The sequence below is a fragment of the Mobula birostris genome, chromosome 5, assembly GCF_030028105.1.
Source record: "Mobula birostris isolate sMobBir1 chromosome 5, sMobBir1.hap1, whole genome shotgun sequence".
NCBI classification, from domain to species: domain Eukaryota; kingdom Metazoa; phylum Chordata; class Chondrichthyes; order Myliobatiformes; family Myliobatidae; genus Mobula; species Mobula birostris.
This window is the reverse complement of record NC_092374.1, coordinates 2,492,775-2,518,592: the sequence shown is the minus strand read 5'-3', so window position 1 is coordinate 2,518,592 and position 25,818 is coordinate 2,492,775. Positions and strand designations below refer to the sequence as shown.

The 25,818-nt window shown below is 50.2% G+C and overlaps 1 protein-coding gene across 2 annotated transcripts in view; it reads right to left on the bottom strand.

Moving 5' to 3' along the window:
- Positions 1-2,405: 2,405 nt before the first annotated feature.
- dnajc21 (DnaJ heat shock protein family (Hsp40) member C21) overlaps positions 2,406-25,818 on the bottom strand; it is a 44,122-nt gene continuing 20,709 nt past the window's right edge. For both annotated transcript variants that reach the window (XM_072257475.1, XM_072257476.1), the window contains exons 4-12: positions 25,278-25,400; positions 24,808-25,112; positions 20,643-20,776; positions 20,110-20,197; positions 18,861-18,989; positions 11,745-11,781; positions 10,344-10,600; positions 9,673-9,736; positions 2,406-3,376 (exon numbers count right to left, since the gene is read on the bottom strand). In XM_072257475.1, coding sequence (XP_072113576.1) covers positions 3,227-3,376; positions 9,673-9,736; positions 10,344-10,600; positions 11,745-11,781; positions 18,861-18,989; positions 20,110-20,197; positions 20,643-20,776; positions 24,808-25,112; positions 25,278-25,400 — 1,287 coding nt within the window. In that variant the 3' untranslated portion in view covers positions 2,406-3,226. The remainder of the gene's footprint in view (positions 3,377-9,672; positions 9,737-10,343; positions 10,601-11,744; positions 11,782-18,860; positions 18,990-20,109; positions 20,198-20,642; positions 20,777-24,807; positions 25,113-25,277; positions 25,401-25,818) is intronic.

Genomic DNA, 25,818 nt, shown 5'->3' with positions numbered 1-25,818 from the left:
TTTAAATGGTTTTGTCATGGACTAGACGGACCGAAGGGCCTGTTTCCGTGCTGTACTTTTCTATGACTAAAGCGTTTAACAGGGTGGAACGTGACAACTGCCTCTCGGGACTCTGCGCAGGTTCGGACTTGGATCGCATTTTGTTGCCCGGGTCCGTCTGTTGTGCGCTGCAGCGGAGTGCTTAATAAAGGGTAACTGGGTCGTTGACGGGGCCCCTTTGTTTCGGGAGGAGCTGCCCGATGTCGGGGCAACTGTACCCTGTCTGCATAGAGCCCTTCTTCGGAAGCAGATGGCAGGGCTGGTTTTGCACAAGCCGGAGATGAAAGCAGTCCTTTGGTCTTATGATCACCGACCCCATTGACCTGCGGAGGATGACAGACTTATCAGCGGGTCTCCTCTGCCAGGGTCAACCGGGGGAAGAGCTCTGGTCTTTTGGTGGGTCAATGGGAGATGGGCTCCCTGGTGGAAGAGCTAAGGAGCGCACCTCCTCTGTGTGGGGGTCTACCTAAGCTCCACTGCGGAGAACTGCTGGGACTCAGAGACGAAGCTCTCTGGCCGGCTGGGACGCTGGTCAGGCCTACTCTGTGCAATCTCGTACCTGGGCAGGGTGTTGGTCAACAACCAACTGTAGCCTCCATTCTTTGGTACCGATTGTCGCTTTAGTTCCCCCCACTGTATTTGTCGTCAGGACCCAGAGGAAGTTGAAGGATTTCCTCGAGGGCAACAGAAGGCATTGGGTCTCTGCTACTGTCTTGAGTCTTCCGATTGCGGACGGCGGTCAGTCACTGGTTTGTGTGGAGACCCAGCTGGCGGCCCTCCGCCGCAGGACCCTTCAGAGATACATACATGCGGAACACCGTCAGAGGCGGCACGCACAATTTCTTCGGCGGGGAAAATGCCTTCAGCAGGGTACGCAGCTCCCGGAGGCGAGCATCCGCCACGCCGCTATGCAGGAGCTGCTAGGTTTTCACCGGGAGCCGCCGCAGGTCTCCTCTGGTCAGAGTGTTCCTGCGCCCGTGTCGTTTCCCATCCCGCCACGGTTGCGCAATGGCTCCGGCCGCTCCTGGAATCCAAAACCCGAGATCTCCTTCGGGAGCTGTCCCACAGTGTGAGCCACCTCGCGAAAATGCCCGCCGTGCCGCTCTGCGAAGCGCCAAGACAGTTTTCACTTCATTACCCCCGCCTGCCGTCCAGACACGCCATGTCGGTCTGTCTTCCCATCAGGGGTTGAGAGAGACCCCAATGGAAGGCCCCCCTAAGCAGGGGTCATTCCCCTGTACACTAGGGACTTGGCAGCAGTACCGGGTAACAGATTCCCCAGTAACTTCACTGATATCCCAGCCACCTGTCTTCTGTGGAAGAGGCGGTGAGCAGGAAACCGCGTGAGATTTTATTTGTGACCATTTCTGCCACCTCATCACCCGTGTGCCCTGCTAACTCAGAACTTGTCTTCTCGTTCCTATTTTGTCCCACTTCCTGCTGAATTGTCCCGCACTCTTCCCATCTCCCGTCCTTAATATCTAGTGATCGTATTCGGTGACCGAGTTGCCATGGCTCCCGGGAGCGGAACGGTTCAGCTGTTGCGAGGTGAGACAGCCCCACACAATCTGGGAAACGCAGGCAGCCCGGCCCAGGTAACATCACACGGGAGCGGCCATCATCGGGAAGTGTTCAGCAGGCTGGTCGGCCCATTGAACTGCTTCACGGTCAGTGCGACAGTGGCTGATGTTTAATACCACTTTCCCTGAACTCTCTGCTCTGAGCGTCACGCCGGGCAGCGGGTTCCGAGATTCAGCCGCGTGTGTGAAAAGTTCCAACACACCGCAATTTTGAATTCCCCTACCCCCTCTTGTAACCACGCCCTCTCCTTTCAGCTTCATTAACCACCCCCCCCCACCCCCACCCCTCATTATCTCATCTCGATCTCAGGGTCACCGCTTTCCCAAAATTACAAGACTTGTTTTTCACACTAAGGCATCCTTGTAAGACCATTGATCTGTGCCTGGAAAGTCTTCACTCTCCAGGGCACAGGCCTGGACAAGGTTGTATGGAAGACCAGCAGTTGCCCATGCTGCAAGTCTCCCCTCTCCACGACACCAATGTTGTCCAAGGGAAGGGCAGTAGGACCCATACAGCTTGGCACCGGTGTCATCGCAGAGCCTCGCTCAAGGACACAACATGTTGCCTCGGCTGAGGCTTGAACTCACAACCTCCAGGTCGCTAGTCCAATGCCTTAACTGCTGGCCATGTGCCCACAAGACCTTTCACACAAGACCTCTTTTTTCCTTCTGTACTTTGAAACGGTCGAGGAAACCACATTCCAAGCCTGAGCCCCGCTCCTCCCCAGCCAGGCGGCCCTTCCTTTGCCAGAATCTCACTTTAGGCGAAACCACAACGAATGTTGCATGTTTTATTCTCCAGGCTGCATATTAACCCCCGCCCCCGAGACCGGGAGCTGCTCCATCTCTCCCAGGACCTGCACTCCACAAGGCCGCAGCCAACTCTCCGTCACCACCTACAGGGAATGGAGATATGGGAGGACTGTCACTGAATGCTACCCTGCCACTGAAACTGCCCTAGTACAGAGCCTGAGGCACACACCTGGCACAGATGTGTGTGCCTCAGCTGTCTGGCTGTCAGACATACGAAGGAAGTGCATATTTCAAAGTGACTTAGCCACTCCATACCGGATCAGGGCGCTGGACCATGGACTTGGCAAACGGACCACCGTGGGGCATCAGGGGGATAGATGTTTCCCAGAGGGCCAGCAGTAGCCACTGAGGTCTGGATTCTGTCAATGCCCAGTCACAGTGGAAGCCTGCCACTGAGCATCCCTCTCTCCCTCCCAGCACACGCAGATTCTTTTTACTACCGTCCTCACCTCCGCCCCGCAGACTGCACGTACACTGGCCGGTTCGCACACTGATTGAGTCTCTCCCCTGTTCAGGGCCGGCTCCTTTATTTATCACTGAGGCTGCCCGTTGTTGGAATTCTGGGAGCAGCTGTGAGGGGCGGGGAACCCAGCAAGGAGGGGACTGTGGGCAGCCGGGGTGTACAGTGTCCAGTGATCCAGTGCAAGAGAGCTCGGGACCTCGCTCCATCAGCGCTGTGGGCGGCAGGCAGCGCCACGACTCCCAATCGCAGCGCTGGCAGTCTCTGCACGCACAGTGGAAGCTCCAACACCCGGCTGGCCCTGCCGCTCACCCCACACTGGGGCCCGGTTGCATTATCGGTTCCTCCGCTTCCCGCCGGAGGCCCGGCTGCCAGTTGCCCTCTGATCTGGCACCACTGCTGCGTGCCCCGTTGCTCGCAGGTGCTCGAACAGCTTGTTTCGGGATGAAAACGGGCAGTTACAGATCACACAGTTCAGCGGGTCCTGCAGGTACACCAAACACACCAAGGGTTAAATCTTGCACCCCACCTAGGGACAGTTCCTAACACACCCCCAGCACACCAGGGGTTAAATCCCACACCCCACCTAGGGACAGTTCCTAACACACCCTCAGCACATCAGGGGTTAAATCCTGCACCCCACAGAGAGAATTCCACCTCCTATCCCCAAAGCCTAGTGAACAGACAGGGCCCCACACCTCCCCGCCATTCGGTGTGACCATACTCCCAGTTTCCCACAACCCTCAACTGCACCCCTCTGCCCGTCTCTTAAATACCCTCCTGATGTCCACAGCCCATTGGAGAGGGCAACTGCAGAGCACCGCATTGGAGAGAAGTTCCTATATACATCAACTAGACATGGTAGCCCTTTGTTCTTTGTTTAACACACTCCCCATACCCTAAGCCAGCCTGCAGCTGGTGCACAGGAACACAGAGACCTCTCTCCAATCTCATCCACCTGCTCCTGAGACCTGACCTCACTTCCCCACCCCAAGCTCCACATGCAGGGTTTTCTGTCCCACTACAGGGTCACAAGGTCCTCATCACAACACACCTTCTCCTCCAGGTCTCTAGCTCAGAACTCAGGGTCAAGAATTGATCTTGGCGCACTCCAAGAGATGTCTCCTCCCAAATCGAAGCCCTATTATTGTGACAATCCATGCTAAGTTCACTTCCCTGCAGAACACACACTGTTACTGGGACAACTTGTCAAATAGAGTCAGAACAGCACAGAGAGAGGCCCTTCGGCCAAACTATTAATCTGCCTAGTCCCACTGACCCGCTCCTGGACCACACTCTCTGTAACGTCCTACTCACAGACCCATTTCCATTTCTCTTACTCTGAAATTGAACCCACATCCATCACTTCTTATGCCTTGTGCAAATCTAAATACAGGACCACTACAGGGTCCCCTCTATCTACTCTGAGCCAGTGTCCGGGAACTCGGGGCAGATGTGTTAGCGAGGATTTTCCTTCCAAGTAACTACTTTGATGGTTTGATTGTATTAATCTCTCTGAGCGATCATTTTGTCCTGTCCTGGGCTGGCAGAGGGACCCCAGATGTGCTGATCACTTTGTCCCAGACGGGACGCCAGTGAGCTTTAACATCACGCCTATGTTACACACCCTCACAGCCCATGTGTGTCTGTGCTACGCTGACACCTCTCTCCCTCAGACCATAAACACAGGAGCAGACTGAAGCCATTCAGCCCATCAAGTCAGCTCTACCATTCCATCATGACTGATCCCAGATCCCAGTCAACCCCATAAACCTGCTTTCTCGCCATATCCTTTGATATCTCGGGATTACTGCCTGTGCCATGCGACAGTGAGAGTAGGAATGCGATGAGGTGGAGGATAAATGCGTGGCTGAGGGATTGGAGCAGGAGGCAGGGATTCAAGTTTTTGGATCATTGGGACCTCTTTTGGCGCAGGCGTGACCTGTACAAAAAGGATGGGTTACACTTGAATCCTAGGGGGACCAATATCCTGGCAGGGAGATTAGCGAGGGCTACTGAGGTGACTTTAAACTAGAATGGTTGGGGGGTGGGAATCAAATTAAAGAGGCTAGGTGTGAGGAGGTTAGTTCACAACAGGGGGATGGGAACCAGTGCAGAGAGACAGAGGGGTGTAAAGTGAGGGTAGAAACAAAAAGTAGTAAGGAGAAAAGTAAAAGTGGCAGGCTGACAAATCCAGGGCAAGCATCAAAAAGGGCCACTTTTCAAAATAAATGTATAAGGGCTAAGAGAGTTGTAAAAGAGCGCCTGAAGGCTTTGTGTGTCAATGCAAGGAGCATTCGTAACAAGGTGGATGAATTGAAAGTGCAGATTGTTATTAATGATTATGATATAGTTGGGATCACAGAGACATGGCTCCAGGGTGACCAAGGATGGGAGCTCAACGTTCAGGGATATTCAATATTCAGGAGGGATAGACATGAAAGAAAAGGAGGTGGGGTGGCATTGCTGGTTAGAGAGGAGGTTAATGCAATAGTAAGGAAGGACATAAGCTGGGAAGATGTGGAATCGATATGGGTAGAGCTGCATAACACTAAGGGGCAGAAAACGCTGGTGGGAGTTGTGTACAGGCCACCTAACAGTAGTAGTGAGGTTGGAGATGGTATTAAACAGGAAATTAGAAATGTGTGCAATAAAGGAACAGCAGTTATAATGGGTGACTTCAATCTACATGTAGATTGGGTGAACCAAATTGGTAAAGGTGCTGAGGAAGAGGTTTCTTGGAATGTATGCGGGATGGTTTTTTGAACCAACATGTCAAGGAACCAACTAGAGAGCAGGCTATTCTAGACTGGGTTTTGAGCAATGAGGAAGGGTTAATTAGCAATCTTGTCGTGAGAGGCCCCTTGGGTAAGAGTGACCATAATATGGTGGAATTCTTCATTAAGATGGAGAGTGACATAGTTAATTCAGAAACAAAGGTTCTGAACTTAAAGAGGGGCAACTTTGAAGGTATGAGACGTGAATTAGCTAAGATAGACTGGCAAATGACACAAAGGATTGACGGTGGATATGCAATGGCAAGCATTTAAGGATTGCATGGATGAACTACAACAATTGTTCATCCCAGTTTGGCAAAATCAAGGAAGGTAGTGCACCCATGGCTCACAAGAGAAATTAGGGATAGTATCAATTCCAAAGAAGCAGCATACAAATTAGCCAGAAAAAGTGGCTCACCTGAGGACTGGGAGAAATTCAGAGTTCAGCAGAGGAGGACAAAGGGCTTAATTGGGAAGGGGAAAAAAGATTATGAGAGAAAACTGGCAGGGAACATAAAAACTGATTGTAAAAGCTTTTATAGATATGTGAAAAGAAAATGATTGGTTAAGACAAATGTAGGTCCCCTACAGACAGAAACAGGTGAATTGATTATGGGGAGCAAGGACATGGCAGATTAATTGAATAATTACTTTGGTTCTGTCTTCACTAAGGAGGACATAAATAATCTTCCAGAAATAGTAAGGGACAGAGGGTCCAGTGAGATGGAGGAACTGAGCGAAATACATGTTAGTAGGGAAGTGGTGTTAGGTAAATTGAAGGGATTAAAGGCAGATAAATCCCCAGGGCCAGATGGTCTGCATCCCAGAGTGCTTAAGGAAGTAGCCCAAGAAATAGTGGATGCATTAGTGATAATTTTTCAAAACTCGTTAGATTCTGGACTAGTTCCTGAGGATTGGAGGGTGGCTAATGTAACTCCACTTTTTAAAAAAGGAGGGAGAGAGAAACCGGGGAATTATAGACCGGTTAGCCTAACGTCGGTGGTGGGGAAACTGCTGGAGTCAGTTATCAAGGATGTGATAACAGCACATTTGGAAAGCGGTGAAATGATCGGACAAAGCCAGCATGGATTTGTGAAAGGAAAATCATGTCTGACGAATCTCATAGAATTTTTTGAGGATGTAACTAGTAGAGTGGATAGGGGAGAACCAGTGGATGTGGTATGTTTGGATTTTCAAAAGGCTTTTGACAAGGTCCCACACAGGAGATTAGTGTGCAAACTTAAAGCACACGGTATTGGGGGTAAGGTATTGGTGTGGGTGGAGAATTGGTTAGCAGACAGGAAGCAAAGAGTGGGAATAAACAGGACCTTTTCAGAATGGCAGGCGGTGACTAGTGGGGTACCGCAAGGCTCAGTGTTGGGACCCCAGTTGTTTACAATATATATTAATGACTTGGATGAGGGAATTAAATGCAGCATCTCCAAGTTTGCAGATGACACGAAGCTGGGTGGCAGTGTTAGCTGTGAGGAGGATGCTCAGAGGATGCAGGGTGACTTGGATAGGTTGGGTGAGTGGGCAAATTCATGGCAGATGCAATTCAATGTGGATAAATGTGAAGTTATCCACTTTGGTGGCAAAAATAGGAAAACAGATTATTATCTGAATGGTGGCCGATTAGGAAAAGGGGAGGTGCAACGAGACCTGGGTGTCATTATACACCAGTCATTGAAAGTGGGCATGCAGGTACAGCAGGCGGTGAAAAAGGGGAATGGTATGCTGGCATTTATAGCGAGAGAATTCGAATACAGGAGCAGGGAGGTACTACTGCAGTTGTACAAGGCCTTGGTGAGACCACACCTGGAGTATTGTGTGCAGTTTTGGTCCCCTAATCTGAGGAAAGACATCCTTGCCATAGAGGGAGTACAAAGAAGGTTCACCAGATTGATTCTTGGGATGGCAGGACTTTCATATGAAGAAAAACTGGATGAACTAGGCTTGTACTCGTTGGAATTTAGAAGATTGAGGGGGGATCTGATTGAAACGTATAAAATCCTAAAGGGATTGGACAGGCTAGATGCAGGAAGATTGTTCCTGATGTTGAGGAAGTCCAGAACGAGGGGTCATAGTTTGAGGATAAAGGGGAAGCCTTTTAGGACCGAGATTAGGAAAAACTTCTTCAGAGAGTGGTGAATCTGTGGAATTCTCTGCCACAGGAAACAGTTGAGGCCAGTTCATTGGCTATATTTAAGAGGGAGTTAGATATGGCCTTTGTGGCTACGGGGATCAGGGGGTATGGAGGGAAGGCTGGTGCAGGGTTCTGAGTTGGATGATCAGCCATGATTATAATAAATGGCGGTGCAGGCTCGAAGGGCCGAATGGCCTACTCCTGCACCTATTTTCTATGTTTTCTATAACCTGACTGATCAGAAAACAATCAACTTCCACCTTAAATACACCCACAGACTTGGCCTCCACCACAGTCTGAGGCAGAGCATTCCATAGATTTACTACTCTCTAGGTAAAAAAAAATTCCTCCTTACCTCTGTTCTAAAGGGTCACCCCTCAATTTTAAGACTGTGCCCTCTAGTTCTAGATACACCCACCATAGGAAACATTCATCCTATCTGGTCCTTTCAACATTCGGTAGATTTCAATGAGATCCCTCCCCCCCCCACATTGTTCTAAATTCCAGTGAGTACAGACCCAAAGCTACCAAACGCTCCTCATAATTTAACCCTTTTATTCCTGGAATCATCTTCCTCTGGACCCTCTCCAATGACAATGCATCCTTCCAGAGATACAGGGCCCAAAACTGTTGACAGTACTCCAAGTGCGGCCTGACTAGTGTCTTATAAAGGTTCAGCATTATCTCTTTGCTTTCATAGTCTATTCCCCTTGAAATAAATGCCAACATTGCATTTGCTTTCTTTACTACAGACTCAACCTGTAAATCAACTTTCTGGGGATCTTGCACGAGGACTCCCAAGTCCCTCTGAATCTCTGATGTTTGAACCTTCTCCGCATTTCGATAATGGTCAGCACTATTGTTCCTTTTACCAAAACGCAGTACCATACATTTCCCAACACTGTATTCCACTTGCCACATTTTTTGTCCACTCTTCCAATCTAAGTCCTGCTGCAATCGCATTGCTTCCTCAGCAATACCTACCCCTCCACCTATCTTCATATCACCCACAAACTTTGCCACAAAGACAGCAATTCCATTATCTAAATCACTGACAAACAACGTGAGAAGTAGTGGTCCCAATACTGATCTACCATGCTGACTTTGACTTATTTAATCATTAGTCTCCAAGTACCTTGAAACCACATCCTTAATAATAGACTCCAACACTTCCCCACCGCTGGGGGTTTGTAACTGGTCTCTCGTTTCCTTTCATTTGCCTTCCTCTCTTAAGAGTGCAGTGACATTTGCAATCTTCAGCAACCTCTCTCAGGACATCTGGCCCAGGTGACTTATCCACCTCAAGACCTTTCAGTTTGCCTAACACCTTTTCCTTTTTTAATAGCAATGGCACTCACTCCTGCTCCCTGACACACATGATCCTCTGGCACACAGTTAGTGTCTTCTACAGTGAAGACAGATGCAAAGTATTTATTAAGTTCATCTGCCATTTCTTTGTCCACCATTACTACCTCACCAGCATCATTTTCCAGTGGTCCAATATCAACTCTCACCTCCCTTTTACTCTGTGTATGCCCGTGGTTCCTTTAAAATCCCCTCTCCCCAATATTCCGCCTCTGAATTTCTTACAGCCCTGTGCCCAGCAGCTAATCAGTGAACCCTTTCCTGTGGCAGAGACACCACTTCCGTGACAGAAACCAGCACAGACAGGTGGCACCGACACTCTCACTCTGACAATCGGGGCTCCCTTGTCTGACCCACATTTCAGCACCACGTTTCCCCACAGCCTCTGTCCTGTGTGCTGGGACTCCTCCCCCCCACTCACCGATTCCTGCCGCCTCCCCGAATGTTCCTGTTGGCAGTTTAGAGGACAGATGTATCCTCCCCAACACTCACCGGTTCCTGTCGCCTCCCCGAATGCTTCTGTTGTTTTCCTTTTTTTTCTTTGGTTTTAGGGACCCTGGAAATTGGGAGAGAGTCAACTGGCAGCCCACTTATCCCGGGAACCCAGCACCACAGCAGCCCGCTCACCCCAGAACTCCCACGTGCACCCCGGGATTCCCCTCCCCCCCCCCCCCAAGAGTCCACTCCTCCCCACCCCCCATGTGATCTGCCTGTCCTGGACCACCACACTCCCACCCCCCTCATGGTCTGCCCGTCCCGGACCCCCCCTGTGTCTGCCCATCCCAGACCACACCACTCTCCTCCCCTCCCCCCGTGTCTGCCCGTCCCAGACCATCCCACTCTCCCCCCCCCCACCCCTGTGGTCTGCCCATCCCGGGCCACCCCACTCCCCTCCCCCGTGGTCTGCCCGTCCCGGACCACGCTGCACACTGCTTGCCCCAGACCCTCACCTACCTGCCCACCCCACCAAACACTGTGCCCCAACCCAGTCCTCCCACCAGCTCAGATCATCCCTGCCACAACCCAAACCCTGCCCTTCTCCACAACTCCCTTCACCCCCGACTCTCCAGTGAGAGGCCACTCTGAGCCCACTGCCCCTCCTGCCCAGAACCCACCCCCCGCTGCAGGGGGAGATGTGAGAGCTGAGGACTGAGCTGATGTACCTGGGGGCCGGCTCTGGTGCTGCAGGGCTCGGTGTCCGGACCCTCTCCTGCTGACCAGTGTCCTCAGCCTCTTTGGACACCACGCCCTCTGCCCCCTCCCGCTTGGCCGTGTGTGAGATGCCAGGTGTGGGCCGCTGGTCTTCGCCGCCATCCTGGCACCTCTCGTGCTCTTCACCGCTGTCAGCCTCCGACTCGGACCGGCTGCCTGAGGCACTGGGGGTCCCGAAGTCAGTGGAATCCACAGTTTCACTCAACACCTGGAGAGGAGACAATGTCTGCTCACAGAGCTGTGGATACAGGAACACCTCAGTGTCAATGAACCACCCCCGCAGCACCCCCCCGCTGGCTGTCACCAACTTGGATGCAGGTGATTGGCTTGCGGAAGTTTTCAGTGTACCCCAGTACTCCCATTTACCAGAGAAAGCAGCTATCCAGGGTGATGGTCAGCGCGGATCTGTTGGGCTGAAAGGCCTGCGCTTGACCTGACTCCAGCAGCAGCAAGCCGCACAAGGGGAAGGACAGATGTCGCTCAGAGAGGCCAGGGATGAGCTATCCTTAAAGCTTCTTCCTGTACGTAAAGCCTCAAACACATTCTACAGTTGTTACGCTAGTTTTATGAGTTCCCTTGCTAGTTACCCAAGGATGAGTTAGTGAGGGGTGTCCAGGGAGAGGCAGCACCTCCCGTGAGGGGGCTTGCCATGTCCATGCTGGGGCAGCTGCACTGGACACTCAGCTCTCTCCTGTGGCCCCAAGCAGCCGCCTGCATCCGCACATTTGACAGGCCAGGGTGGCTGGCAGCCTCATATCCTGGTGAGAGGAACGTGCCTGTCCTCGCCGAGCAGGCAAGTCAGCTCTGGTGGACTGGGTGGGTGAGACCCATCGGCCCAGAAGCCGGAACTGCAACACTCCGGGGAGAGTGATGGCCGTCAACAGCAACCAGAGACTTGTGGACTCTGTCCTTATGTGTCCACTGCCCAGTATGTATACAGACCCCAGCCCTTGTGTACACTGTCCAGCATGTACACGGGCCCCACCCCTTACATCTACACTGCCCAGCATGTACACGGGCCCCACCCTTTACGTCTACACTGCCCAGCATGTATACGGGCCCCACCCCTTACGTCTACACTGCCCAGCATGTACACGGGCCCCACCCCTTACGTCTACACTGTCCTGCATGTATACGGGCCCCACCCCTTACGTCTACACTGCCCTGCATGTATACGGGCCCCAGCCCTTGTGTACACTGCCCAGCATGTATACGGGCCCCACCCCTTACGTATACACTGCCCTCGACCCAGTAGGCACGCGAACCCCACCCTGTGCACCGACAGCAACAGCTCTCCACGTGCACACAGACACCCCACCCCCAAGCTGCAGACCCTGACATTCATCCCTCACCTTCTGCTGCTTTTTCCTCTTGTGCTTCTTGGAAGGTCTAAAGAAAAGGCGAGACATGAGGTGAGTGGTGGAGTTGGGGGGGGGGCTCAGCCCCACTACCTACGGAGCCCCCCCCCCCCCACTCCTGCATACCACAGGGACAGGCCCTTCGGTCTACCAGACTAGTTAAACTTTAACTAAACTAAACCAAACCGTTCTGTCAAGAAAGCACCCATATCCCTTGCACATTTATAAAGCCTCTACCATCACCCCGGGCCAGGGCAGTGCATTCCAGGCACCTCAACTCTCCTTTAAAATGACTCTGTCATCTTAAATGCACATGTCTGCTATGAGACATTTCAACCCTGGGAAACAGAGACTGGCTGCCCACTCTGTCATTGCCTCTCACGATTTTATAATCCTCCACGAAATCTCCCCTCAGGCTCCGCCGGTCCAGACAAAACAACCCCAGTCTATCCAGCCTCTCATGATAGCAAATGCCCTCTAATCCAGGCAGCATGCTGGTAAAACTCTCCACACCCTTTCCAAAGCCTCAGCAGGGCGACCAGAAATGTACACAATGCTCCAGATGTGGCCAAACCAGAGTTTTATAAAGTTGCAACATAACCTCTTGACTTTTGAACTCAATGCCTTGACTAATAAAAGCGAGTATTCCATATGCTTACTTAACCACCTTATCCACCTGTGCAGCCACTTTCAAGGAGCTATGAACTTGGACCCCAAGATCACTCCGCTCAGCAACACTGTTAGGGATCTTGCCAATGACTGCACTGTACTGTCTCCTTGCATTTGCCCTACTGAGGTGTAACACCTCACATTTATCTGGGTTAAACTCCATCTGCCATTTCTCAGCAGACATCTGTAAATAACCTCTATCCTGTTGTATTTTTTTGTCAACCTTCTTCACTATCCACTGTGACGGGATCCTGAATTATCCCTTATGAACTGTGCTTTTAAAAAGAGAGGGAGAGCTGTACAGCACAAACACCTTGTTATTAAGAGAGAGAGAGGCAAAGATTGTTCACAGTTTGTTTGGGATTTCTGCAAGGACACTGCCAGCTTCTGAGTTCCTACAGAGAGAGAAGGGAGGAGCTACTTGATGGACAGCTGGCGTTCAGCATGCTGAGATAAATAGAAGATCAGCTGGTTGTTAGACACATATGATTTTGGACACTGGACGAGCTTTGTTGTACCCACAGAAAGGTGGGTTTTTAGAGGATCGATCTGGAGAATCGATCAGTGGCTCTCGCAGTATGGAAAAGGTGTGACCAGTGGGAAGTTATTGGTGTGTCCAACCCTCGCCTGGGTTGATAACTCCACCACAGAAAATGGTCCCCTTGTTGTGGTCACATTCGGTGACTTCTAAAGGATTTCGGAGGACAACGGGAAGAATCGACGGCATCAGCTTACTCGATCAACCACAACACTTCTGGACTCCAAAGTGTTTTCCATCTCTGCTGGTTCTTTAACCCGTCACGGGGTACGTGACACCACAATACCACTAATCACATGCAAATTTACAAATCCAATATCAGAGAGGTGGAGAGGGTCAGCAACTTTAAATTTCATGGTGTTATTATTTTGGAGGACCTGTCTAAAACTTTTGTCAAATTTCTGTAGATGTGTGGGGTGAGAAGTATATTGACTGGCTGCATCACAGCCTGGTATGGGAACACCAATGCCCTTGAACAGAAAATCCTACAAAAAGTGATGACTACAGCTCAGTCCATCATGGGTAAAGCCCTCTTCCCCACCCCCCCCACCATTGAGCACATCTGCAACATCCATCGTCAGGGACCCCGACTGCCCAGGATGTGCTCTCTTCTCACTGCTGCCATCAGGAAGGAGGAACAGCAGCCTCAGGACCAACACCACCAGGTTCAGGAACAGTTATTACCCCTCAATGATCAGTCTTTTGAACCAAAGGAGATAACTTCACTTAATTTCATTTGCCTCATCACTGAAATGTTCCCACAACCTCTGGGCTCACTTTCAAGGACTCTTATTCTCAATATTTATTGCTTATTTATTATTATGATTTCTTTCTTTTTGTATTCGCATAGTTTGTTCCCTTTTGGCTGAACATCCATTTGGTGTCGTCTTTCATTGATTCTCATGGTTATTATTCTATGGGTTTATTAAGTTTGTCTGCAAGAAAAGAAATCTCAGGGTTATGGTGACACACACACAGATAATACTCTAAATCTAATTACCTTAAGAGTAGGTAATGGAGGCAGCTGAATGGCTTAACAGTTCTTCTCTGTCTTATGGTCTCATCTCAAAGTTCAAAGTCCAATTATTATCGAAGTATGTATAACCATATAACAATTACAGCACGGAAACAGGCCATCTTGGCCCTTATAGTCCGTGCCAAACTCTTACTCTCACATATACCATATAGAGCATTCACATTTGTCTAACAGGCAGCCACAGAACATAACAAGTTGTGGTTGCTGTTCTCTCACTGAATCTTACATAACACGAGCTTCTGTATAGCTCCTATTGTTGTTTGACAATCTATATATTGATTTAAGAAAGCCTCCTGGATGTGTGTAACAAATTCTGTCCAATCTAAACCTCTTGCACTAATTAGGTCCTGATCAAAGGTCTCAGCCAGAAACGTTGACTGCTTATTCCTAGACATAGAGAAGTACAGCACAGAAACAGGCCACTCTGCCCATCTAGTCACTGCGGAAACTATTTAAACTGCCTACTTCTATTGATCTGCACTGGACCATAGCCCTCCATACCCCTACCATACGTGTACCTATCCAAACTTCTCTAAAACATTGAAATTGACCTCACATGCACCACTTGTGCTGCAGCTCGTTCCACACTCACAACCCTCTGAGTGAAGAAGTTTTCCCTCATGTCATAGAAACATAGAAAACCTACAGCACAATACAGGCCCTTCAGCCCACAAAGCTGTGCTGAACACATCCCTACCTTAGAACTACCTAGGCTTTACCCATAGCCCTCTATTTTTCTAAACTCCATGTAGCCATCCAGGAGTCTCTTAAAAGACCCTATCGTTTCTGCCTCTACCGCCACTGCCGGCAGCCCATTCCAAGCACTCACCACTCTCTGCATAAAAAACTTACCCCTGACATCTCCTCTGTACCTACTTCCTAGCACCTTAAAGCTAGCCTTTTCGTGCTAGCCATTTCAGCCCTGGGCAAAAGCCTCTGACTATCCACACCATCAATGCCTCTCATTATCTTGTACACCTCTACCAGGTCACCTCTCATCCTCCGTCGCTCCAAGGAGAAAAGGCCAAGTTCACTCAATCTATTCTCAGAAAGAATGCTCCCCAATCCAGGCAACATCCTTGTAAATCTCCTCTGCACCTTTTCTATGGTTTCCATGTTCTTCCTGTAGTGAGGCGACCAGAACTGAGCACAGTACTCCAAGTGGGGTCTGACCAGGGTCCTATATAGCTGCAACATTACCTCTCAGCTCCTAAATTCAATCCCACAATTGATGAAGGCCAATGCACCGTATGCTTTCTTAACCACAGAGTTAACCTGCGTAGCAGCTTTGAGTGTCCTATGGACTTGGACCCCAAGATCCCTCTGATCCTCCACACTGCCAAGAGTCTTACCATTAATGCTATATTCTGCCATCAAATTTGACCTACCAAAATGAACCATCTCACACTTATCTGGGTTGAACCCCACCTGCCACTTCTCAGCCCAGCCTTGAATCCTATCAATGTCCCATTGTAACCTCTGACAGTCCTCCACACTATCCACAACACCCCCAACCTTTGTGTAATCAGCAAATTTACTAACCCAGCCCTCCACTTCCCCATCCAGGTCATTTGTAAAAATCACGAAGAGAAGGGTCCCAGAACAGATCCCTGAGGCACACCACTGGTCACTGACATCCATGCAGAATATGACCCGTCTACAACCACTCTTTGCCTTCTGAGGGCAAGCCAATTCAGAATCCATAAAGCAATGTCTCCTTGGATCCCATGCCTCCTTACTTTCTCAATAAAGCTTGCATGGGGTACCTTATCAAATGCCTTGCTGAAATCCATGTACACTACATCTACTGCTCTTCCTTCATCAATGTGTTTAGTCACATCCTCAAAAAATTCAATCAGGCTCGTAAGGCACGACCTGCCCTTGACAAAGCCATGCTGACTATTCCTAATCATATTATGCCTTTCCAAATTTTCATAAATCCTGCCTCTTAGGATCTTCTCCATCAACTTACCAACCACTGAAGTAAGACTCACTGGTCTATAATTTCCTGGGCTATCCCTACTCCCTTTCTTGAATAAAGGAACAACATCCGCAACCCTTCAATCCTCCAAAACCTCTCCTGTCCACATTGCTGATGCAAAGGTCATTGCCAGAGACTCATCAATCTCCTCCCTCGCTTCCCACAGTAGCCTGGGGTATATCCCGTCTGGTCCTGGTGACTATCCAACTTGATGCTTTCCAAAAGCTCCATCACATCCTCTTCCTTAATATCTACATGCTCAAGCTTTTCAGTCCACTGAAAGTCATCCCTACGAATGCCAAGTTCCTTTTCTGTAGTGAATACTGAAGCAAAGTATTCATTAAGTACCTCCGCTATTTCCTCCGGTTCCATACACACTTTTCCACTGTCACACTTGATTGGTCCTGTTATCTCACATCTTATCCTCTTGCTCTTCACATACTTGTAGAATGCCTTAGGTTTTCCTTAACTGCCCGCCAAGGCCTTCCCATGGCCCCTTCTGGCTCTCCAAATTTCATTCTTAAGCTCCTTCCTGCTTGCCTTATAATCTTCTAGATTCCTATCATTACCTAGATCCCCTTAAACTTTTCACCTTTCACCCTCAACCTATGAGCAACACACACAAAATGCTGGTGGAAGGGTCTCGGCCCGAAACGTCAACTGTATCTCTTCCTATAGATGCTGCCTGGCCTGCTGTGTTCACCAGCATTTTGTGCGTGAGTTGCCATTTTTCTGGCTGATGTAGCTCCTTCTGCAAGCCATGACAGCCTTCCTCGTTGTCATCTACACCCCCAGTCTTGGTTTCCTTTGCAAATTTGCAGATCCAGTTAATCACATTTGTTGTCTAGATCATTGATATAGATGACAACCAACGAAGGACTCAGCATTGAATCCTGTGGCACACTACTAGTCACAGGCCTCCAGTCAGAGACAACCATCTACTACCACTCTCTGGCTTCTCCCACAAAGCCAATGTCCAATTCAATTTACTACCTCACCCTGAATGCCGAGCGACTGAACCTTCTTGACCAGCCTCCCATGTGGTCCCTTGTCAAATGCCTTAGTAAAGTTCATGTAAAGTCCTGTTCGTTCCCCTAACAAATCCCCCATCACCACAGCATGCCTCTTCTCCCCCCTTCCTTTCTGAGTCACAGTGGCAGGCTCAGTACCAGAGACCAAATCACTGTGAGTTTTCTCCAGTAGGTCTTCCCCCAACAGTATCCAAAGTGTTGTACCTGTTGTTGAGGGGGATGGCCACAGGGGTACTCTGCACTGGCTCCTTAACCCCTTTCCCCTTCCTGACTGTCACCCAGTTTCCTGTGCCCTGCACCTTGGGTGTAATTGACTCTCTATATGTCCTATCTATCACCCCTGCAGCTTCCCAAATAATCCGGAGTTCATCCAGTTCCAGCTCCGACTACTTAATGCGGATTGTTAGAAGCTGCAGCTGGATGCACTTCTCACAATTGTAGTCCGCAGGGACATTGGAGATCTTCCTGCCTTCCCACTTCCTGCAAGAGGAGCATTCAACTACCCTGCTGGCAATCTCTGCTGTCCTAGCTGAACCGATATAAAGAAGGAAAGGAAAAAGAACTTAACCTAGAGTTTATCTTTTCTTTGGTTTCTCTGACTGAACATAAGAAACCTCTCTTATGTTCCTCAAGATCACCACTGACTGTCCACTCAGACGATTGCTGCTGCGCTTACCCCGCCTTCCTTTAATTTGCTCATGCAAATCAATTCCAAACGCAGGTCTCTGGTCAAAGCTCTATTATGCTGCCCTGACCCACCGCTTCCTTTTTCTACTTGGGTAGTGGACCCGAGTGAAATCCCCTCCTCTCAAACTTCCAATGTCCAGATTGGTCACTGGCCGGAGCCCACTCCTCCAGCGTTTTGTATAGGTCAGCACAAAGCAGGCGCTAGTCAAAATGGAAGTAGTTGAGGTCACCCACAAGACGACATTTTGCACCTTTCCCTAACCTGTCTGCACATCTGTCCCTTAGTGTGTTGGTAGCTGCTAAGGGTTCTGTAGTGTAATCCTGAGAGAATGATTACATCTTTCATATTTTTGATTCTCTCCGAATAGAATGAGTGAGCGAGCCTCAGTTGTGTCCCTCGAGTGCAGCTGTGATATTGACTCTGAGTAGCATAACTTCCCCACCGCCACATGCCTTTCACCACCTTCTCTTTCATCAGAACGCAAGAACACTAAGCATCCTGTTCCTTTCCCCTTTCTGTACTGGCCACAGCTGCCTAGGTCCATGTTCCTCCATCCACCCCCCCCACCCATAAACTCCCATTATTAAAATATACAGACTGCAACCCCTCATTCTTACCTTCTCTACACCCTTGCTCCTGTTTGTCATTCTTTACACAATCTCCGGCCGTGTCCAACTCGTCCACATAGCGAGCCAGTCCCATCTGCCCGAGTTTGGCCTATTGATCAGTAAACCTCTTGGATCCATGAACATCAAGATGGCTTTAAATGTTGCTAATGAGCCTGTCTCACCCACCAACTCTGGCAGCTCATCCCTTTGAAGAAGCAACCCCTGACGTCCCTTTTAAATCTCTTGTCTGAACTTAAGCCTAAGCTCTCTTGCTTTTAGTACAACTCTGGGGAAAAAAAGACTGCTTTCACCTTGTCCATGTCCCTTGTGACCTTTTCTACCTCTATCAGGACACCCCCTCAACTTCCTATGTCCCAGGTAATTAAGTGCTGGTCTAAGACCAAGTGGAGGCTTTGAGCTGGTGATCAGGCTCCCATTTCTCTGCAAAATGAGTTTAAACCCTCCGGAGTGGCACCAGCCAACCTCCTGGACAGCAGCCTCATCCTCCGTCCACCTCCCCCGCCCCCCCCGCCATGCTGCCACACTCCAGAAGCCGTACCTCGGCTGCCCTGGGGGCGACTCCTGGCTGTCCTGAGCTGCTTGGAGCTGCAGTTCCTCGGCCTGTAGCTGCTGCCTCAGCATGGCCACCATCTCCCTGTGCTTCTTGGACTTTTCATGGTTCCTCATGCTGCAAGATCACCAGATCACAGTCAGCGGCTCCCTGAGCCCAAACCCATCCTCCAGTACAGTCCTTCCGCACCACCCTCCAACCCCCTTGGCAGCATGCAGTGTACATGCAGCAAGGCCCCGCGCAGTGTTGTGGAGCAGACAAAAGGATGGCCTTATGTTCGACAGGGTTTGGAAACCATTTACCAGGATGTTGGCAGGACTGGGGCTGGAGTTACAAGGAGAGACTGGACTGGCTGGGACTGTTTTCACGGGGGCGAAGGAGGCTGTGGGTGACCTTTCAGTGGTTTATAAAATACTGAAGTTAAGGTGGATGGTCACAGTGCTGAACCAGCTTTCCAGTCAAACGAACTGCACCGGCCAGCCAGCCACTGATCTGACCCCAGTCCAATCACAGGACAATTTACAATGACCTGTTAACCCACAGTGAAACCGGAGCACCCAGGGAATTCTGCACACGGGAAGGACGGACAAACTGGCGTACGTAGGACGCCGGAAATGAACTACGACGCTATGAGCTGTGATAACATGGTGCCAACCACTACGATTCTGTGGCGCCACACAGGGAAAGATTTAACAGGGACCTGAGCAGTAACTATTCCACACGGAGGCTGCAGGGTGTACGGAATGAACTGCCAAAGGAATTAGAACGCTTGAAAGAGGGCCGGGGGCGGCAGAGGGGACGGGGCCCCTCGCAGAGGGCCGGGGGCGGCAGAGGGGACGGGGCCCCTCGCAGAGGGCCGGGGGCGGCAGAGGGGACGGGGCCCCTCGCAGAGGGCCGGGGGCGGCAGAGGGGACGGGGCCCCTCGCAGAGGGCCGGGGCTTGGACAGGTGGTGCCGAAGACTGTCTGGTAGGAACACCTGACCACCTGTTACAAGCACGACCCTGGGGAACTGGAGGAGAGTGTTGCTCTGGGCTTTGTTCAGACAGGCTCCTCTGGCAATGCCAGGAGGCAGTGAAAGGGGACCCTAGCTGCTCCCCTAGTTCAGTTCGGAGGTGGGGGTGGGACCCTGGCAGTTCCTAGTGAAGAAGGAATGGGAGAGGGAAAAGGATTGCTGGTTGGGAGAAGTGTTAGGGTGTCCCCAGCTTATTCCCCCACCATGGGTGAAGACACACTCACGCCTTTGCAGTCTGGAAGATTCGTTCACAAGCAGGGCAGAATAGACCCTCGTCATCGGCGTCGTCTGTCCCTGGCCCTCCATCGCTGTCTGAAACAAGCCACAGTGTCACCACAGGAGGGCTGGTGGAGAGATCAGCGCAGTCAGCGGGCAGAGAGGTGGGGAGATCAGGGGGTGGTTTGGTAGGCACAGTGACCGTACACAGTCACTGCAGCCAGTAAGGTGCAGCCCCAGGGTGGACGGAGCAGGTGAGGAACCCTGTCCTCTGCGGTGAGCGATTCGGTCCACTGTCACCATGCTGACCCCCGCACAAGCAGGGGCGCAGGGTCGGAGCCTTGCAGCCCAGTCCTCCTCCTCCAGGGCCACAGGCGGAGTATGGGGAGGAGTATAAATAGCCGCTCTTTCCCCCCAACCCACCCGCGCTGGTTTCCCGAGGGTGGGAGAGAACTGACCCCTCCCCACCATCCCCACACATATAGGAAATCCCCAGCGCAAGGGGAGGGTCGGGAAAGGGAGAGCACAGACAGTTCCCTACCTTGCTCGCAGCCCTCCTGCTCGTTGTCGGATCGGTCACCGAACTCCCTCTGGTACTGCTCCTCCATCTGTTGCAGCTCTCTCTCCAGATCCGACAGCGTCACCCAGTGCTGTTCCTCGTACTGCTCGGCCAGCCTGCAGGCACACACACAGCGTCAGGGTTGGTGGGGCGGGGGGGGGGGGGTCACACCGACTGTGTCCACTCTCACACACAAGACGCTCAGACCACCCTCACCCCACAGACAACCCCAGGCAGAGCAATGCCCCCCTCCCCTCCCCCATTCAGTCAAGCCCCACTCAGGAGGTCAGATCTCATAGACTGGGGTGATACACTGACACAGACTGGACAGAAAGCAAAGGCCGGGATGTAGCAGAGACTGGACTCCAGCCCCAAGTTCAAGTTCATTGACATTCAACTGTACACACATATACCACCAAACGAAACGTCGTTCCTCCACACCAAGGTGCACATCACTGTACATCACACACACACAAAGTAATGTTACCACAAATAAAATATATTATAGGACACTGACAGTTAGCTTAAGGTCCATGTACAAGTTAAAATATAAACAGAATTACATTACTGACATGATGAGACCTGGGTGGTGTCAGGGAGCTCACTAACCTTATGGCCTGGGGGAAGAAACATCCTCACGCTAACAGCCCTTGTTCTAATGCTACACACAGGCCGAAGGGCCCGAGCACCTTTAGCCATGCTGACGGAAACAGGGCAGGTGGGAGAGAACACAGCAGGAGGGATAGGACACAGGAAAGTGCAAGGTCATTGCTTGGCACAAACACAGGAGAGTGTACGGTGGTGCTGAAAAGTTTGCGAACCCTGAATAATTTCATCTATTTCTGCATAAATATGACCTAAATTTTTTTTTTTAGGGCACCTCGATTTTTGTGGATATCTGCGAAGAAAAAGAATTTCAGGATATACATTTCTCTGACATTAAATGTAACTATTGAAATGTGATCAGATATTCAAGCAAGCCCTAAAACTAAATAAGGAGAACACAATTAAATAAATAACGCAAAACATACTTGTTCTTTTACTTATTGAGAAAATGATCCAATATTACACGTATTTGTTGGAACAAGTGTGTGAACCTCTGGAGTAACACCTTTTACAAAAGCTATTCACAGCCAGTGTTCCAATCAATGAGATGAGATTGGAGGTGTGGGTTGTAGAGGCACCCTGCCCTATAGAAAAGACAAAGTCAGGTTACTGGCAGAGCTTGCTCTTCTCAAGAAAGATCTGTTTATGTGCACCATGCCTTAATTAAAAACCTTAGGACCTTAGAAGTAATGTAGAGATACATGAAGCTGGAAAAGGTGACGTAAACATTTCTAAAGACCTGAGTATTCATCAGTCCACAGTAGAGAAATTTTCTACAAATGGAGGAAATTCAGTAGCTGCTACTCTCCCTAGGATTGGGCATCCTGCAAAGACCACACCAAGAGCACAATTTGTAATGATGAAGGAGGTGAAAAAGAACCGAAGGGTAACGGCAAAAGACCTGCAGAAATCTGTCGTACACCCTATCTTCCTTACATGCGTCTTCGGACTATGCGGATTCACAGTTATGCGAGGAACCCATTTCTACCAATGTCTCGTTATGTGTGTCCAAAATTCACAGTTACGCGAGGAGCACTGCTTCCCGCCAATACAAGTCACGTGCACACGCTTCACAATCTTGCTGTTGGGACGAGAAGCGCCACTTTCCCGCCAATACAAGTCAGGTGCGCGCGCCTCACAATTTCACTCCCGCCACTCTCGCATTGGTTTTGGCATGATGTGGATGCGCGATCTTAAACTTTTGTTGGTTTTACCTACGGTGCAGTGATTTTGTGCTTGAAATATTTAACTATGCCTCCTAAGCATCCGATGTCATGTCCTGGGCCATCACCGAGTGGCAGAGAACTGCTTTAACACTTGAAAAAAGGTTGGAAATTATAAACAGCGCGGCATCAGCTGAAGGTAACACAGTTCTGGGACGCCACTGCCGGGAACAGAATCTTGCCTTAAAGTTCTTTTGTTGCTTGACGATGCGCCAGCCCATCCTAAACATTTGGACAGCATTCATCCTAAGTTAACAGTGCGTTTCCTGCCGCCTAACACAACATCGCTGATTCAACCACTCGACCGGTGGGATCCACATTCAAGGCTTACGTATTTTCTTTTTACGGCGAACTATCTCTCAGATGCTGCAAGCAACAGACGATTTTGAAAATCCCGGGAGTTTACCAATGGTGAGGGAATGGTGGAAGTCAGAACACTTGGCACAAATGGCGATGGACATGGGCCCACGTTTAGAACAGAGTCAGCATTTCAGTCGTTCCCTGCCATCAACCCTTCTTTCCTACAAGCAAATTTATGCTGAAAAACAAAATGCTGCCAAGCAAACAACCCTCACCACTTTATTCAAATCACTGTAATCTTCTGTTCCCAGCAGTTCTAAGAGTTCTGTGAGTCTTCCTTCAACACTTGCTGTGCTTGACATGATCCTGACGACCACAACCACCACTCATCTCCTGGAGTGAACTCACCTGCCACTGTTGGTGAGTACTGTACACCAGAGGATGCTAACTTTCTATGATTTATTACATTGAATATTACCTTAAATTGATTAAATATAATACAAATGTTGCTCATAGTACTGCTTTTGTGTCGTTTTGGTATGGAAATGTGAATAAATTACAGATATATTTAGGAAGCCCTTTGGAACGCATCCCTATTTTCTCCATTTAAATAATTATTCACATTATGCGTTAACTTTGAGGAACCTATCCCTCGCATATAATGAGGATAGGGTGTACTTGCTAAAGTCCCTGGTCATGTATCCACTACAAGAAAAACACTGAACTAGAATGGTGTTCATGGAAGGACACCGCAAAGGAAACCACTGCTCTCCAAAAAAAAAGACATTGCTGCACATCTCAATTTTGTAAAAGACCACCTGGATATTCTACAACACTTCTGGGACAATGTTCTGTGGACAGATAAGACAAAAGTTGAACTTTTTAAAGCAGAAATGCACATTGCTATGTTTGGAGGAAAAAGGCACTGCACACCAACACCAAAACCTCATCCCAACTGTGAAGCACGGTGGAAGGAGCATCATGATTTGGGGCTGCTTTGCTGCCTCAGGGCCTGGACAGCTTGCAATCGTTGGGGGAACAACGAATTCAAATTTGTATCAAGACATTTTACAGGAGAATGTCAGGGTAGCGGTCCATCATCTGAAGCTTAATAGAAGTTGGATGATGCAACAAGACAATGATCTGAAACACAAGGGTAAATCAACAATAGTTTAAAAAGAAGAAAATTCACGTTTTGGAATGACCAAGTCAAAATACTGACCTTAATCCTATAGAAATATCGCAGAGGAACTGAAGCAAGCAGTTCATGCAAGGAAACCCACCAGCATCCCAGAGTTGAAGCAGTTTTGTAAGGAGGAATGGCCTAAAATCCCTCCAAGCCGATGTCTAGGACTGATAACTGTTACTGGAAACGTCTGGCTGAAGTTATTGCTGTACAAGGGGATCACACCAGCTACTGACAGCAAAGGTGCAAAAACTTTTTCCAACAAATACGAGTAATATTGGATCATTTTCTCAATAAATAAATGAACAAGTATAACGTTTTTGTGTTATTTATTTAATGGGGTTCTCTATCTAGTTTTAGGACTTAAGTGAAGATCTGATTCCATTTTAGGTCATTTATGCAGAAACAGAGAAAGTTCTGCAGGGTTCACAAACTTTCTAGCACCACTGAACAGTGGGTGATCAGGTAGCAGTGACTCCAGAGTGTGTCGGGAGACAACAGCACACACGTGGACCATGTCTGCCAGGGAGCTGTGTTACAGCCATTACAGGACTGTACTGAATTTACAAACTGTGTCCACCCATTCCGAATGTGTAGTAAACACTCACAGTTACAGAATTTGTTCTAGTGGGGAGGGCTGGGGAATCTATAGTGGTGGGCAGGGAGTTGGGTTGGGTTGGGTTAGGATGGGAAAGGGGTTGCGAGGGGTAGAGGGATCAGCAGATGGGAGGAGAGGGGCAAAGCTGGCCGGGAGGAGGGGGGGTGATTGAAATAGAGAAGCCCAGGACGTCTCCTACCTGGCTTGCTGACAGGGGGACGGGGCGTCTCCTACCTGGCCTGCTGTAACACCTGCTCCCGTTGCAGTTCCTGCGCCCGCCGCTCCCTCTGTGCATTCAGCTCCTGCAGCCGCTGCCGGTGAGCCTGGACCCGGGGGTCCCGCCGCCGGACGAAGGCCGCTAGCTGCTGGACCAGCTGGCTGAGCTCCTTGCGTGCCTTGTCCCGCAGCCGCCGGTTCTCCCGCTCCATGGCTCGCTTCTCGCCCCGGTTCACTGCCTGCCGCGTGTCAAACCGCTCCCGCCAGGCCATCATCCGCTGCGTGTAGAAACTCTGCCAGTGCGCATAGAACGGGTGGACTACCTGGGGGCGAGGGACATGGCGTCATTGGGGCGAGGGGACTCATCACCCCACACAGGTAAACAGGGACACATCGCAGGCCAGCCAGTCCCAGCACCATCCCCGCCCTCCACCGCCCCAGACTCCTCTCCCCCTACACCCCCTCCCTGAGTCAGCCGAGGCCCTCACCGTCTGATAGTCACTCTGGGAGTGTCCAAATGATGGGAACAAGAGCCCTTGTGGGTTTGGGGCTCCCTCCACCTCCTCCTCCGCGATGGTGTCAAACACATGACGATAGACAGCGTAGAAACCCTGCAAACCGGGCACAGAGTCAGACACAAACCCCTCACCCACACACCGCCATTCCACCCACACTACAAACCCCACACCCACAAACCCCCCCCACGCATCGCCATTCCACCTACACTATAAACTGCCATTCCACCCACACCACAAACCCCACCCACACACCGCCATTCCACCCACACTATAAACCCCCCCACCCACACACCGCCATTCCACCCACACCACAAACCTCTCACCCACACACCACCATTCCACCCACACTACAAACCCCACACCCACACCACAAACCCCACACCCACAAACCCCCCCACACACCGCCATTCCACCCACACTACAAATCCCACACACACCACAAACCCCTCACCGACACACCACCATTCCGCCCACACTATAAACCCCCCCACCCACACACCACCATTCCACC